The 16,423-nt window shown below is 42.7% G+C and overlaps 1 protein-coding gene across 1 annotated transcript; it reads left to right on the top strand.

The window, feature by feature from the left end:
* Positions 1–1,113: 1,113 nt before the first annotated feature.
* Positions 1,114–15,057, top strand: mesd (mesoderm development LRP chaperone). Its single transcript, XM_047362221.1, has 3 exons — positions 1,114–1,373; positions 1,939–2,171; positions 14,433–15,057. The coding sequence occupies exons 1-3, from the start codon at positions 1,125–1,127 to the stop codon at positions 14,695–14,697; spliced, it is 747 nt and encodes a 248-aa protein (XP_047218177.1). The 5' UTR covers positions 1,114–1,124; the 3' UTR covers positions 14,698–15,057.
* The last annotated feature ends 1,366 nt before the right edge of the window (positions 15,058–16,423 follow it).

Genomic DNA, 16,423 nt, shown 5'->3' with positions numbered 1-16,423 from the left:
AATAGATCAGGTTAATATAAGTCAAACAGTTCCATTATCAGTGATACAGCCTTGGATAATTCCAGATGCCATGGTAGATTTTACTTTGATGAAAAGGAGAAATGAGGATAAGGAATTCATTTTAAATTCACATGTAGTACAGGATTATATCAATAAATATTATGGTTGTGTTCAAATTTATACAGGTGCTTCTAAAAATATATCAAATAAAGTTGGAGTAGCTTTCATAATGCCAGAGTTCATTGTTCAAATAAGGAAAAGAATAAATGATCGACTTTCAGTGTATACAGGAAAAATTATTGCTATATATTATTAGCCATTCAATGGGTTGAAGAAATAAGACCATGAAGATCAGTAATTTGTTCAGATTCTAGTTCATCATTAGTTAGTTTACAGTATAATCATTCAGAAAGCAGACCAGATATTTTAATAGAAATTCAACATAAATTATTTAGAATAAATATGATGGGTTTAATGATACATTTTCTATGGATACCAGCACATTATGGTGTTAAAGAAAATGAATTAGTAGATAAGGCAGCAAAGGAAGCTGTTAGAAATGTATTAGTAAATTTATGTATTAATTTTAGTAAAACAGAAATGAAAATGTTAATTAAATAGAAAATGAAGGATAAATGGCAAAAGTAATGGGAGAAAGAAAAGAAACGTTGATTTCATAAAATTCAAATGAAGACTAGAGAAATGAGAAGAACAGGAAGGGGAAGGAGGGAAGAAGCAATTATTTCTCGTCTCAGATTTGGGCATACTGGGTTAAATAGTAGTCTTTTTATTTTAGGGAAACACTGTAATGGTAAATGTGAATACTGTGGAAGAGATGAAACCATAGACCATGTTATGCTGCATTTAAAAAATATGAGGAAGAGAGACAACAATTAATTCAAAATTTAAAAAGAATTTAAGTTAAATTAGATTTTATAGATTTATTTAGAAGTAATTCAAAAAGTAACATTCATCAGATAATATTTCGCTATCTAAAAATAACACAGCTGTCCAATAGAATTTAATTCCTGAGAGACATTCTGGTCCACACGCCATACCAGAAGGTGGCGGTAATGCACCAATTTTGTTGTTTGCCAACCGCATTATAAAGAAAGAGGAGGAAGATGAAGAAGCAGAAGAAGAAGAAAAAGAAAAAGAAACGCCTCTGTTGGCCCGTGACCGACTCATTCGCGACCAATCACTGCACTCCATTTGTAAACATGGCATCTCACTTGAAGTTTGCATTTGCAGTCATTGTGCTTTGTACATGTTTGCTATATATTTCAGCAATAGACAATACAGGTAAACCTAAGAAAAAGGACATTCGAGACTACAATGACGCAGACATGGCGCGGCTCCTGGAGCAGTGGGAGGTTTGTGAACTTCCTGGTCTACATTTAGCTGTTAGCCTGCTAGCTAGCTGTCCAGGATTAATAGACTTCCTTAGTAACAGTGGCTTGATACGATTTTCAGATACTATTAGTTATAAGTAACTATTTCTAGTCAAAAAAACTGATACCAGTCATCAGTTGTTGGAAAAACAGTGGATTCTCAAAGAACACAATATAGACACATTAGACAGCATTATCGGCACATAATGAATTTGATGGGGTGACAGTCGGAGTTTGCTCGAGGCCATGCACAACTATTGTACAACCGTCTCCGGCACGCGGGGAGGAGAGGAGGCACAGTAGCACTGTGTTGGGAGTTAGTACTATATACAAGGAATGGTTGAATTGAAGACTACACGTCATTGCTATCAAACTAAGTCAAGCTAGTGATGTATGCTCTGTGGTGCCAACTGGCAAATACTAAGTATAATTGTCAGCTGCCGAAGCCTGATAGTTGGAACTTAATTTAAACCATGATGAAAGGATGACATTGCAAAAGGGAGAACTAGTTTCATGAGCTAAAGATAAACTCTTCTCTCTCATACAGAAGGATGATGATATTGAAGAAGGGGACCTTCCTGAGCACAGACGCTCTCCTCCGCCCATTGATTTTTCCAAGGTGGATCCAACCAAGCCAGAGAACCTTCTCAAGATGTCAAAGAAAGGCAGGACTTTGATGGTCTTTGCAACAGTTTCGGGAGATCCTACTGAGAAAGAGACAGAGGAGATCACAGGCCTGTGGCAGGGAAGCCTATTCAATGCCAACTATGATGTTCAGAGGTAGTCATGCAGTGAATCCAGTTCTAGTTACAATTGTACCTACACTCCATGTGAGCTCGAATTATGTGAATTTTGGGTGTTCACAATGAATCATTCTCGTTTAAACTTACAGTAACTTAAAACATGAACGGGGTGCAAAGGTTTACATTTATTGTGAATTTTTCTGATCCACACAGGATCAAAATGATACATACAGTCCTAAATATAATGTATATATTCATAGTAATAGAACAAAATCAGAATCTCCTTTAATTTCCCTCAGGGGGAAATTCAGGTGATCCAACAGCAAAGTGGCAAATGGAAGCATGCAGATTCACACAAGGTAAAATATAATAATAAATAAGAGACTGTACAGTCAGGACAAATTTACAACATAAGACAAAAATGCTGTACGGTTATTCAAAATGGCATACTCAGATTAATGAAATGTGCAGCTGAATAGAGTTTGAAAATTTTCAAAAAGTGCATTTGTAATAGTGCATTGTGAACCTAGGATGCAGCAGTATGTCAACAACAGAGCTTTCCAGTTCTGCAACACCTGCATATGGTAGGAGACATTGTCAACTATGTTATTTTTGCTAGAGTCCTTGTGCCTCCCACCACCTATGCTGAGTCAAAGGGGCCTCCTAGGACAGAGCTGGCCTTCCTGATGAGCTTATCTAACTGCTTCCTCTTAGCTGTAGATAAGCTGCTGCTCCACCATACTAAACCATATGCGATGGCTGGTGCCACCACAGAGTCAATAATGGTCTTCAGGAGCACCCCTGCACTACAAAATATCTGTCTCCTTAGCAGGTGGCGTCTGCTCTGACCCTTCCTCTAAAGAACACTAGTCTTGTGACTCCAGTCCGGATTATTGTTCAGGTGAACACCCAGGTACTTATAAGAGTCCACTATCTCAATGTCAGTTCCCTGGATGTTCACTACTGTCAGTGTGGTGGGTCTGCACCTGCAGAAGTCCACCACCAGCTCCTTAGTTTTCTCTGCATTTGTCAGGAGGTGGTTCCACTAGCATCAGTCCACAAAGTCCTGTGTCCACTCTCTGTACTCTGAGTCGTCCTCACCTGTGATGCGGCTGAATATTGCGAAGTGATTGGAGATGTTCTGTAGATGGGAACTTGTGGAGTTGATGGAGAAGTCTGCAGACCAGCCTATCAGAGGCACCGCCCCGTGTCCTCACATACTGTGGGCAGCCAGTGCGTTAGTCCACTATCCACTGGGACAGATGGTAGTCCACTCCTGACAGCTCCAGCCTGTCCCTCAGAAGTCCAGACTGGATGGTATTCATAACTCTGGAGATATCAAATCAAATAACATGATCCTCACAGGTTTCTCCAGGTGGATCAGAGCTTGGTGTCTGATATAAATAATGGCATCATCTACCCCGATGCCAGGCCGATAGGCGAACTGCAGTGGATCCAACAAAGGCCTCACCAGGGGTCGAAGATGGTTGACGACCAACCTCTTGAGAGTCTTTATCAGATGTGAAGTCAGTGCTGCCGGCCTGTAGCTGCTTGGTTCTTTGGATGTGTGGTCTTAGGCATAGGTACCACACAGGAGGTTCTCTACAGGTGTGGTGCTTTTCACAGCTTCAGGCTCATGTATCCTGTGATGCCACACATTTGATCTGTGCAGGACCTTGGGATCCTGGAGCTGATGCTGTCTGGACCTGCAGCCTCTTGCACCTTCAGATTTTTTAGTTCCTTCCTCATCTGAAAGTGTTGAAAGGGATAGGATGGTAGTGGGCGAGGGGTGCTGTGGGCTGGGTTCCTCTGAAGACGAGGGGGTGGGTGATAGCTCAGAGGCAGTCGTCGAAGATAAGGTTGGTTTTTTTGGATGAATGTTTCTTAGCAAGATGGAGAGAAATCACACATTTTTTGGCCATCAGTGAGGTCTGAGGTTAATTTGGCTTCTAATAATGAGAATGAGAAATGGAAAATTTAATTTGGATTAGTCTGTTTCCTTGTGGGGACCCAGCTTTTAAGCATAGTCCATAAATGTTCAACCGGGTATGTGTGTGTATGAATATATATACACACACACATATACAAGTCCTTCTCAAAATATTAGCATATTGTGATAAAGTTCATTATTTTCCATAATGTCATGATGAAAATTTAACATTCATATATTTTAGATTCATTGCACACTAACTGAAATATTTCAGGTCTTTTATTGTCTTAATACGGATGATTTTGGCATAGGGCTGCATGGTGGCGCAGTTGGTAGCACTGTTGACTTGCAACAAGAAGGTCCTAGGTTCGATTCCTGGTTGGGGGCTCTTTCTGCATATGGTCTCACAAGGGGTCTGAGGATCTCATCTCGGTACCTAATGGCAGTCAGGCTACCTCTGACGAACACATGGAGGGCCATGCGGCCTTCCAAAGAAATGCCACCCCACACCATTACTGACCCACTGCCAAACCAGTCATGCTGAAGGATGTTGCAGACAGCAGATCATTCTCCAGACTCTGTCACGTCTGTCACAGACGTGGCCCTGTGCCACTGAGCACAGGGCGCTCACGCTAGCGGTGAATTTGCCAATTCTGGTGTTCTCTGGCAAATGCCAAGCGTCCTCCATGGTGTTGGGCTGTGAGCACAACCCCCATTTGTGGACGTCGGGCCCTCATACCATCCTCATGGAGTCGGTTTCTAACAGTTTGTGCAGACACATGCACATTTGTGACCTGGTGGAGGTCATTTTGCAGGGCTCTGGCAGTGCTCCTCCTGTTCCTCCTTGCACAAAGGCAGAGGTAGCGGTCCTGCTGCTGGGTTGTTTTCCTCCTACGCCCTCCTCCACATCTCCTGATGTACTGGCCTGTCTCCTGGTAGCGCCTCCAGGCTCTGGACACTACGCTGACAGAGACAGCAAACCCTTTTGCCACAGTTCGCTTTTTTTTTTTTTTTTTCTGCTCTCGGTTGAGGAGGATGCTTTTTCTCTGTCTCCCGCACCCCTCCCATATCTGCCCTGCTTCAGCTCTGTGTCTTGTCTTTTTTGGAGCCTCTTTTTGCATATCTTCCAAATTCTTCCAAAATATGGATTTGGTCAGCTGGTCACTCAATGCAATTGATCAAATTTTCTCGACGAGAAAACAGGGGTCGGGAGAGCCCACTTGTCCGGACGGGACGTTTTTCTCCGGATACACAATGGACTCCTGGCAGAAGTGGAGGATTGTGTGTTTGTTGATAATGTCAGTCGAGGATGTTGAAGATATGTATATAATTGGATGTTTGATATCAGGATTTCTGCTTTTTGGAGTCAGCGGTTACCTAGCATATCGAGAAATTCGTAGAATGTCAGCAGCGGTTCTGGCCATTGTAAGGCTGCCTGGCATGTGTGATGGGATCTTCAGAGCGATCAACACTCAGACTGAAATGTTACGTGAGCTGAATCGCAGACTGGATGTGATCCTTACACAGGATCGCAGGCAGGTTGCGGTTCCTGGACTCAGGGTGAAATGGGATAAATCTTGGAGAAAGTTGTTCGCTCGGATCTGGCAAAAGACCAGGAATTTGGCTGTTTGGATTCGCCTTTGAGAAACACCAGCGAGACTCTCAAGGCTGACGGAAAATTAAGAGTCAGCCTAACCCAAATAATTATTGTTTTTCTGAATCTGGCTCCTCTGCACGGCCTTGATGGCTGGCTATCTTCAACTTCTCCTGGAAGTTATGTAAACATGATGCTCTGCTCCCTCTGCCCCCTCCCTTCCCTGAGGACATCTGTGGACCTGCTCAGAACTTTGTGGCCGGTTGATGAACATTCCAACGAACCATCAAGGACAATGGCCTCTGGGACAGTGCTTCATGGACTCACTTGCCCACACACACATGCTCAAGATAAACATATGCACCCCTCACACCACCTTCACCGTTCCCAGCATGATGTTGTTTTGTCAACTTGTTGCTTCTTTGTGCTGAGGTTTTTTTGCAATCTAAAGTGTGAAATATGATTTTTTTTTCTCTACTTACCTAATGTGGCCTCTTTTCTCATCTAGCAAGGGCAGCGCCTGTGAGTGGGCAGCAAAGCCTCGGTGACCCGTCCCCCCCTTGTCTTGTGTCATGATGTATGTTTGGATGGGTTGTACTGGAATTCTAATTTCCCCTCGAGGATCAATAAAGTATCTTTGAATTGAATTGATGTACCATCCTGGATGAGCTGCACTACCTGAGCCACTTGTGTGGGTTGTAAAGTCCGTCTCATGCTACCACGAGTGTGAAAGCACCACCAACATTCAAAAGTGACCAAAACATCAGCTCACACTCCTCTCCAATTTTGCATTATTTGCTGTTATTTCAGCTTTTAACGTTATGTTCTCTCTTTTCTCTTCCTAGAAGCTACACCTGGACTGGCTCTGTGTCTGCCTGTGACACCTTTCTGGAGAGGGGAATCGTCCGAGCTTCTGCTGGCAACAACTTAATGCTCACCCTCTACCGATGATCCACATGGCCCTGTCTTTAGTGTTTAACCCTGTCTCTCTCCTAGACATGGAAATTGACTGAGCTTTTACTGTAACTAACTCTATGTGCTCTCTTTCAGACTCTAACCTTTAAAACTGGCTCAGAGTTCATCTGTACTTTCTTTCTAGGTGAAACGACTAAAGGAGCTACATCCATTAACATTTACTTTTCCTTCCCATAGAAAGTACTTCTGGATCAGTGCTTCTGTGTTCTTTGTGTGTCTCTGCTCTGTTCTCTCAAACCCCCAGTCGGTCATGGCAGATGGCCGCTCATACTGTGCCTGGTTCTGCTGGAGGTTTCTTCCTGTTAAAAGGGAGTTTTTCCTCTCCGCTGTCGCTACATGCATGCTCAGTATGAGGGATTGCTGCAAAGTCAACGCCAGTGACTGTCCACTGTCTCTACATGCTCATCCGGGAGGAGTGAATGCTGCAAGTCACTGACTGGATGCAATCTGCTGGGTTTCCTTAGATAGAAAAACTTTTTATCCAATTTGAATAAAAAGCTAACTCCGACTGCACTGTTCAATTGTTAGGATTAATTGGAATGTATGTACCTGACTGTTGTGAAGTGCCTTGAGACAACATGTGTTGTGAATTGGCGCTATATAAATAAACTTAATTGAATTGAATTGAAAGCATAGGTACTGACAAGTGGTCTGTGGTCCCCACCTGCAGAACCACTCCTTTATTAAGTGTGTCTTTCTAATCGCCAAAGATTTCCCCCTGTTGTCTATTCCATTTGTACAACATGTGAAATTGATTGTCAATCAGTGCTGCTTCCTAAGTGGACAGTTTGATTTTGCAGAAGTTTGATTTACTTGGAGTTATATTGTGCTGTTTAAGTGTTCCCTTTATTTTTTTGAGCAGTGTATATAAAGGCGATTCATCGATAATAAAAAAGACATGTCGACATTTTTTTAATGCCAACATTATCGATAATGTTGACTAATCATTGTAGCCCTAATGCACAGTACATGTGAATTTTTGGTGCATTGCAACACATTTCTCAAGGCACTTTAGAAAGTCAATTCAATCAAAGTCAAGTTAAAACATTCCAATTAATCCTAACTATCAAACAGTGCAGTCTAATTCAGTTTATTATGCAAATTGGTTAAAGTTTTTCTATCTAAGGAAACTCAGCAGATTGCATCCAGTCAGTCACTTACAGCATTCACTCCTCCTGAATGAGCATGTAGACAGAGTGGACAGTTTGCAATGACTTTGCAGCAATCCCTTATACTGAGCTTGCATGTATTGACAGTGGAGAGAAAGACTCCCTTTTAGCAGCAAGAAACCTCCAGCAGAACCAGTCTCTGCCACCTGCCACAACCACTGGGGGTTTGAGAGAACAGAGCAGAGACACAAAAAGAACATAGAATCACTGATCCAGGAGTATTTTCTAAGTGGAGGAAAAGTAAAACATTAAAGGCAGTAGTAGCTCCTTCAGTGGCTTTATCTAGGAAAGAAAAACAGCTAAGCACTCTTTGAGCCAGTTTTCAAGTCTAGAGTATGAATGGGAGCACATACAGTAGAAGCTCAGTCAGTAGCTATGTCTAGAAGAGAAAAGATTAAACACTGAAAGACAGGGCCAAGTGTATCAATGTATAAGGTGAGCATTAAGTTGTTGGCAGCAGCAGCTCAGCTGATGTGCTCCTCTAGGAAGGTGCCACAGCTAAACACAGAGAACATAAAGTTAAAAGCTGAAATAACAGCAAATACTGCAAAATTGGAGAGTAGTATGAGAATGTAGCAGAGAGTGTGAAAGTGGTCATTATGTCCTCCAGCAGCATAACTACAGAGATATCTCAGGACAACCTAAACAACTCTAATTATAACCTTTATACAAAAGGAAAGTTTTAAGCCTAGCCTTAAAAGTAGACTGGGTGTCTGCCTTATTGACTAAAACCAGGAGTTGGTTTCACAGGAGAGGAGCCTGATAACTAAAGGATCTGCCTCCCATTCTACGTCTAGAGACTCTAGGAACCACCAGTAAACACTGCAGTCTGAGAACGAAGTGCTCTGTTAGGAATATATGGAACAATCAGATATCTGACGTATAATGAAGGTAGATCATTGAGGGCTTTATACACTGACTGGCCAAAAAAAAGTCGCCACCAACAAAAATAGGTCACACACAAATATTTCGTTGGACTGCCTTTAACTTTGATTATGGCACGCATTCGCTGTCGCATTGTTTCGATAAGCTTCTGCAATGTCACAAGATTTATTTCCACCCAGTGTTTCATTCATTTTTCACCAAGATCTTGCATTGATGATGGTTGAGTCTGACCGCTTTGCAAAGCCTTCTCCAGCACATCCCAAAGATTCTCAATGTTAAGGTCTAGACTCTGTGGTGGCCAATCCATGTGATGTCTTATGCTCCCTGAACCACTCTTTCACAATTTGAGCACAATTGAATCCTGGCATTGCCTTCTTGGAATATGCCTATGCCATCAGGGGAAAAAAAATCCATTTATGGAATAACCTGGTCATTCAGTATATTCAGGTAGTCAGCTGACCTCAGTCTTTGAACACATACTGATGCTGATCCCAGACCTGACCAACTGCAGCAAAACCAGATCTGACCCCAGCAGGCTTGTACACTAGGCATGATGGGTGCATCACTTCACCTGCCTCTCTTCTTACTCTGATGCACCCATCACTCTGGAACAGGGTAAATCTGGACTCATCAGAGCCTATGACCTTCATCCATTATTCCAGACTCCAATCTTTATGCTCCTTAGCAAATTGAAGCCATTTTTCCGGTTAGCCTCACTGATTAGTGGTTTTCTTAAGGCTAATCCCTTGAGTTCCCTTCGCATTGTGTGTGTGGAAAGACTCTTATTTTCACTATTAAACATAGCCCCGAGTTCTACTGTTTTTTTTTTCTTCAATTTGATTTCACCAAACGTTTAAGTGATCACCGACCACGATCATTCAGGATTTTTTTCCAGCCAAATTTCTTCCTCGAAGATGATGGGTCCCCACTACCATTACAGTTTTTAATAATGTGTAGGACAGTTCTTAACCCAGTTTTGGTAGTTTCTGCAATCTCCTTAGATGTTTTCTCTGCTTGATGCATGCCAATGATTTGACCCATCTGACACAGACTGACATCTTTTCCACGACCACAAGATGTGTCTTTCGACATGGTTGTTTGAGAAATGAGAAGCAATTCATTGTACCAGTTGGGGTTAAATAACTTGTTGCCAGCTGAAACGTAATCACTTTTGCACTAATTATCCAATGGGAGGATCGTACCTATTTCTTTAGTTTAATCCAGGTGGCAAATTGTTTTTTGGCCAGGCAGTGTATGTGAGAAGGAGAATTTTAAATTATTTTCTGGATTTAACAGGGAGCCAATGAAGGGAAGCTAAAATGAGAGAAATATGATCTCTCTTTTTAATTTTCATCAGAACTCTTGCTGCAGCATTTTGGATCAGCTGAAGGCTTTTAACTGCAACTGCTTAAACAAAGCTTCTGCTCTTTTCTGTAGCTCATGTTTACTCAAATTTCTAATTTCTTTCTTATTACGGTTTGTGACGGAATCTGGCAGGTCTAAGCTCACTGTTTTAGGAACATATGTTTCTGAATGCTCCCCAATACAGGACTAAGGGTTTTATTGTTTGCCATCTTTTGTACAGCACTGGAACAGGTTTTTGTAAAGCTGAGATTGCTCACTTGGGGTCAGAGGTGGGAAGATTTTGGGGTTTGAAAAGGGTGTTTGGGTCTTGCTCTGGATTTTGAGTTTATGTGTTAAACACTACCCTAGCATAAAAGCAGCTTGCCACTGGGTTCAGCGCATTCGCGCTGTGATCAAAGTTGAACTACCTTAAACTTTGACTTCAGCACATTCGCGCTGCGGTCAAAGTTGAACTATCTCAAACTTTGACCGCGGCGTGCGCAGGAGCTCGCAAATCTGTGTTGCGCTCCACTTGCGCTATGCTTGGCACAGTGAAAAACCGCCCTTGTGTGGCACAAGCCATTGAAAATAATGGCTTTTAGAGCTCAGCGACGTGCGCAATGCATCCCCCTTCATAGGGAGAAAGGAAGCGGGATCAGACTCAGCACATGCGCAGTAGCCAACATAAAAGCAACCTGGAGTGAGAGCCCAGATATCAGGCAAAGGGCCGATGCACTCATAAAAAATAAGCGTTGTGGCCTAATTTCAGCGTAGTGGAAAATTGAAACAAACCAGGTCATGTGACGTCCAGAGCTCTATTGGCACAAAAAAAAAGTCATTTATCTAAAGAAGCCCAGTCGATTGCATCAACTCATTTACTTTGCTGCAATCTCTCATCCTGAGCAGAGTTACCAGATCTGACTGAGAGTATCCATCCCAAACACAGCATAAAACCCACCTACCTCAAAAAACAGCCCAAATCTCAACCCCTCTTGAACCTCATAATAAAGAATGTGGCGCCATGTTTTTTAAATAATGAAGTTGTGCTCTGATTTCTGTATTACTTGCAGCGAGCTTTCTAGTCATCCTCTGGGACAGGGGCAATCCATGATTTTAGCTCTGGATCAGCCTCCCACTCCTTTCTGTATATTTCTTTGTAGTTTCCCCTTGAGCATGATGCTGTCTTTCAGCATCAAGTCAAAGCTTAACAGTAAAGGGCTTTAAGCCAATGCACTTCACAATTTACAATTGATATTAATCAATATAGTTTAAAGGGGCACTTGATTAACCAATGACTATCACTAACTGATGTCAAGTTGGACAGATTCAAATTAAATAAACTAATGATATTAGTGCAAAGACACATTTCATTGAAATGTGAGTTTGTACGTTTTTGGTACACCATTACAACTATTTTGCTCCGGGCCCCGGCAAGGGGGTCTTGGCCAAGGCAGTGTGCGGCATTGATTGGGATGTGGCTTCGCTTTATTGGAGGGGCTGGCGGGGTGTGCCGTGCGGGAGTGTGGACGGCGTGCAGGGGCACCTCTGGGGTTTGGGTCTGGGGTTGGCGGGGTGCCCGGTTTGAATTGGCTGAGCAGCGATGGTAGAGCCGGGCTAGATATTTTTTCTCCCTGCAGCGGGGGTGCTTTGAGCGGGGCTGTTTGTGGAGCTTGCGCTGTGTGGGTGTTGCTTCATCAGCTTTTCGGGGATGAAGCTCACCTTTGGGGGTATGTCCATGTGCTGTGGGGGAGGATTCATGGCATTTGGGGTTTGGGGGCATGTGTTCAATATCTGTGTCCTGGTTGGGGGTGGCCCTGTGAGGAAATTCATGTTAGGGTTCATTTGGGGGTGGGTGGTTCATGGGGTTGAGATCAGAATTCCTTGGGGGGTTGGAACTGTTTCAACTTGTGGCAGCTCTGGTTGGTGGGCCAGTTTGGACCCACTTTTGTAGACCCCATGTAGACCCCTCTTTTGTACATGGCCCCCGCTCCGGATGAGGATGGGGGTTTCGGGACTGGGGTCGGGGTCAGGGCCGGGGTTGTTCAGGTTCGGGCGGTGCTTGGCTGGTGCTGGGGTGGTCTGTTGCCTGTCTCCATCCCACGGAGGGAAGGGACCACCGTATTCAGTTTGGTGTAAATCGGACCATGCATGTGTAATTTAGAGCCAAGTGTAAGGCCATGGCGTGACGTCAGACTTTGCCATACCGCCACGGCCACACCCTCCAACCAAACGTTAGTAATGGAGACTATCTTAGACCATCATGTTATCTGTGACTGGGGACAGTTTTGTGTTGATTAGGTGAAGCAGATCAAATATGGACCACACTAAGAGAACCATTACACTTCCTGTTCTGAGGGGGTGGGGATTTGACCATTGAATATTGTTCAGGGCCTCATGTGGGTCAGTACCAGAAGGTTTCATGTCTCTGTGACTTTCCTTGTAGGTACTGTAACAGATTCGTGTTCCATGGCAAGAAGTGAGATTTTGAGGCTTTGCTTTCTTGTAGCAAAAAGCTTTTGATAAATTTTGATCCCCAATGCCTTAAGAGTATACTGAGTGATTGTGAAGCCCCAAGTCAAAAGCTGTTGGAGGAGTTCGCTGAGATTCTACGTGTGTAAACAAGAGGAAATGGTGTCTTTTATCCAAAATGGCCGACTTCCTGTGGGGTTTGGACAATCGGTCCAAGATACTTTTTTTGTAGGTCCTAAGAAGGTACATATCTGTACCAAATTTCATAAACCTCAGGCAAAGCATGACTTGGGGCTGCTTGGCTTAGTGATTCTAGAGGGCGCTGGGGAGCGATTAGGCCATGCTCACTAATTATTTCAGTGGATATTTTTAGGGAGCTGGAATAATATCAATCCTATGGAATTTAGGATTATGGTGTGACGTTGCTGCCACAGCCACAACCTCCAACCAGTCCTCTTAGTACTAGTAACCAACTTAGACCATCTTGTTATCTGTCACTGGGGACAGCTTCGTGTTGATTAGGTGAAGGACCTTCCACAGTAAAACATGATACTTCGGGTTCTCAGGGGGCGGGGCTTAGATGATGTCAGGGTTTGACCATTGAATATTGTTTGGGGCCAAATGTGAATCAGTACCAGAGGGTTTCCTGTCTCTGTGACTTTTGTTGTCGGAGCTATAACAATTAATTTTTTTTGTTGGTGAGTTGTCAAACTTTGAGGCCTGGCTCCGCCCCTTCAACATGCTCAAAAATCCACAATTTTGATAACTTTAGATCCCCCATCCCTTCTGAGCAAACTGGCCAAAATTCAAGTTGATCAATCAAAATCTGTAGAGGTTTGATCAAATACGAAGGCTATAAATGGCAAGAATTGGGTCACAATCAAAACTTCAATCCAACATGGCCGACTTCCTGTTTGTTGTAGGCCGTGGGTGCAAGAGAGTTTTAGGTAGGTCTCGGGGAGTTCTATTAGTGTACCAAATTTCATAACTCAATGACAAAGTAAGGTTAATGCGGAGGCTGTTTTGAAAATTTCCGGGGGTGCTGTTGAGCAATTTTTATTGCAACTTTTGCAAAACCCTTAAAATATGTAGATTTTCACCAGGCCTAATATACAAAACATTGAGTTTTCGTATATGTTTAGGCCTCCAAAATGGCACTTCTTTTCGGCGGAGAAAAATAATAATAAACATTCGAATTACAATGGGCCTTCACGGCACTTAGCTGCTCGGGCCTAATTAAAGACAAAGAAGATAATTAATAAAGGTTCATGTGGTAATTTAGGTCTAAGGACAAATAGTACAAGTTTGGAGTCCTAACCTACAGCAATGCTGGGCTAGAAGGTGACCTAGATGTTGTGGATTTGAAGAGAAAATGTTTGTTTCAGTCGTTTTGAGACTTGTGGATTGGCTTGGATTTGCCCCTCAAAGATATGAGAATTTACATGGACTTGGAAAAAATTACTTGTCTACATCTTTGCTTCAAAGATTATGTACCTCTCCTTTTTTTGTGTCTGCTCTGTCTTCTCACATCCATGGTTGGTTCCTTAAATGGATACACTGAGCCAGGTTGTGCTGGAGGTTTCACCCTGGTGAATGGGAGTTCTCCTTTCCACTGTTACTACATGCATGCTCAGTATGAGGTATTGCTACAAAGTCTGTGACAGTTAACCCAACAGTCATGTTTTTGGACAGTAGGGGTAAGCTGGAGTACCAAGAGAGAACCCGTGCATGCACAAGATAACCCATGCATGCAAACTCCATGCAGAAAGACTCCACACTGGGGTTGCAAAGACAGCCTTGCTGTAAGGCAACAGTGCTACCAACGGTGCCACCGTGTGGCCTGCAGTTTAAAAAAAATGACTGAGCATAACATCAATCTACAACGGTGGTATTGTTACTATATAATGTATTGATTCATGTTTGTTCTTGCAGGTTTGTTGTGGGCTCAAACAGGGTAATCTTCATGCTGCGCGATGGCAGTTTGGCTTGGGAAGTCAAAGACTTCCTTGTGGCCCAACAACGGTGTGCAGATGTGACAGTGGAGGGACAAGTGTTTCCAGGCAGGACTGCTAAGAAAGGCACAACAAAGGACACACAGCAAAATGAAGTTGGCATCAAGAAAAAATTGAGGAAAAAAGAGAGCAAAACACCAGATGTGGACCAAAACCATGCCAGCAATCTCAAAGTGGAGCTGTAATGGCATTCAAAATGGGAAGCTGATAAGTCACTTTCCATTTCCTGCTGACCTTGCATATTCTCCTTTCAGCCCGTGTCTGAGAATCATGATGGACTGTAAACACACAAAAAGGAATCGGTATTAACTCAATAATATGATGGATGTAATTCTATTATCTTTGACCTGGAAATTTTCACTTATTGATTTTTTTTTTAAAATTACAAATAAATGTTTATATCACTTATCTTTAAAACATGTCCATAACACAATTTTATTGGGATTTTGCTGAATGAGTATTGATAGTGAAAACCAATGAAGGGTACTCCTGTTATTTTTTCACTAAAAATGGAAATAAAAAAACTACCGAGATGTGTACTTGAACTGTTGTCTCTAGCTGCTACTGTACCATGGTTTGACTGGCATCCTGGAATTCTCAGGAGATTCTTTACACTAACAGAAATGAATGTAAATCAGCCAGTTTTGTACATATACACAATTTAACCAAATAATATTCATTTATCAATCTTTTAGTCTTTTCCTCTCACAGATTTCTCTATCCCTCTGTCTCTCACCATAGGTATACACACTACTCACAAAAAGTTAGGGATCTTTGAGTGAAATGACTTTTCAGGATGAACTTAAAATGCAACTGTTAAATGTTTCTGTACTTTTTGCACAACTTGCTGTTCTCTAACAAGGAGCTTAACAGTGAAATTCACAGCAAGTTTGATCCATGAATTGATCAATAGTTTTCCTGGTTCAATCGAAATTGGTATTTAAACACTACTCCTCATCAAGCTATTCATATTTTGACATGAGACCAAGACAACACAACATTTGATCAACAGTACCTACCATTGCATGGCTTCAAACAAGACGTTCTCAGACAGAAGTGGCCGCTGAGCTTAGAGTGGCTCAAAGTGTCACCAGCGGGTTGCAACAGAGAGACTGGAAGGCATAGAAGTGGACGTCCTTTGGCCACATCCCACATTGATGACTACTTCATTGTGTATAGTGCCCTGCGGAACTGGATGACGAATGCCACTCAACTCCAGCACATTGAAGGGAGATGAGAGGCACCCAAAGTTTCATGTCAGACCATTCAAAGCTGTTTACATAAGCGTTGTCTGCGTGCTAGATAACTTGCAAGGGTATTTGACCACAACACTAGACAAGGCATTATCACCTTTCATTGCCCATTGAGCATTTTCGAATAACAAGGTGCTGTAGACTGGGGTACCTTGAATGGCATGGCATGGACATTCTCCAGATATGAATCCTGTAGAAAAACCAATGGGATCAAATAAGTTGCCCTCTAAGCTTGTAACTGTACTAGAGGCTGACATTTTTTCGGCAGTCCCACGGGACGGGAGACAGCATCAGTAAAGATCACGTGATTGGGACGGTACAGGATAAAAAATGAACGGGAGCAGACGGGAGCGGGAGCTAACCAATAGGAGGGAAAATAAACTAGGATCAATTGTCTTTGGAAATGTAAAACTGAGACTTTGTTATAAACTTTAAGAAAAAAAAACTTGGATCGACGCCGCCATTGTGTAGTTTTTTTCCAAGAAGCCTAAACTATAATGTGAGTCAAACGAACTACACGACCCACAAGCCAACAGTGCTTCTGATCGATGTTTTCCACCTGCGTTCAGGATGGAGGGAGCAAACGCAGGTGGAGAACTGGACGTGGTAAAATTGGATTTGTAACGTAAAGTCAGAAGTAAGGACGTATCTATTAAAC

The sequence above is a fragment of the Girardinichthys multiradiatus genome, chromosome 4, assembly GCF_021462225.1.
Source record: "Girardinichthys multiradiatus isolate DD_20200921_A chromosome 4, DD_fGirMul_XY1, whole genome shotgun sequence".
NCBI classification, from domain to species: Eukaryota; Metazoa; Chordata; class Actinopteri; order Cyprinodontiformes; family Goodeidae; genus Girardinichthys; species Girardinichthys multiradiatus.
The sequence above is the reverse complement of the archived record's forward strand: the minus strand, read 5'-3'. Positions and strand labels throughout refer to the sequence as shown.

What these genes read in the sequence shown, in the direction of transcription:
- mesd (XM_047362221.1), top strand. Translation starts at nt 1,125, where the DNA reads ATGAAGAAGCAGAAGAAGAAGAAAAAGAAAAAGAAACGCCTCTGTTGG. An exon ending in GGCTCCTGGAGCAGTGGGAG is followed by an intron (nt 1,374 to 1,938) that starts GTTTGTGAACTT and finishes TCTCTCATACAG; the next exon opens with AAGGATGATGATATTGAAGA. An exon ending in GCCAACTATGATGTTCAGAG is followed by an intron (nt 2,172 to 14,432) that starts GTAGTCATGCAG and finishes TTGTTCTTGCAG; the next exon opens with GTTTGTTGTGGGCTCAAACA.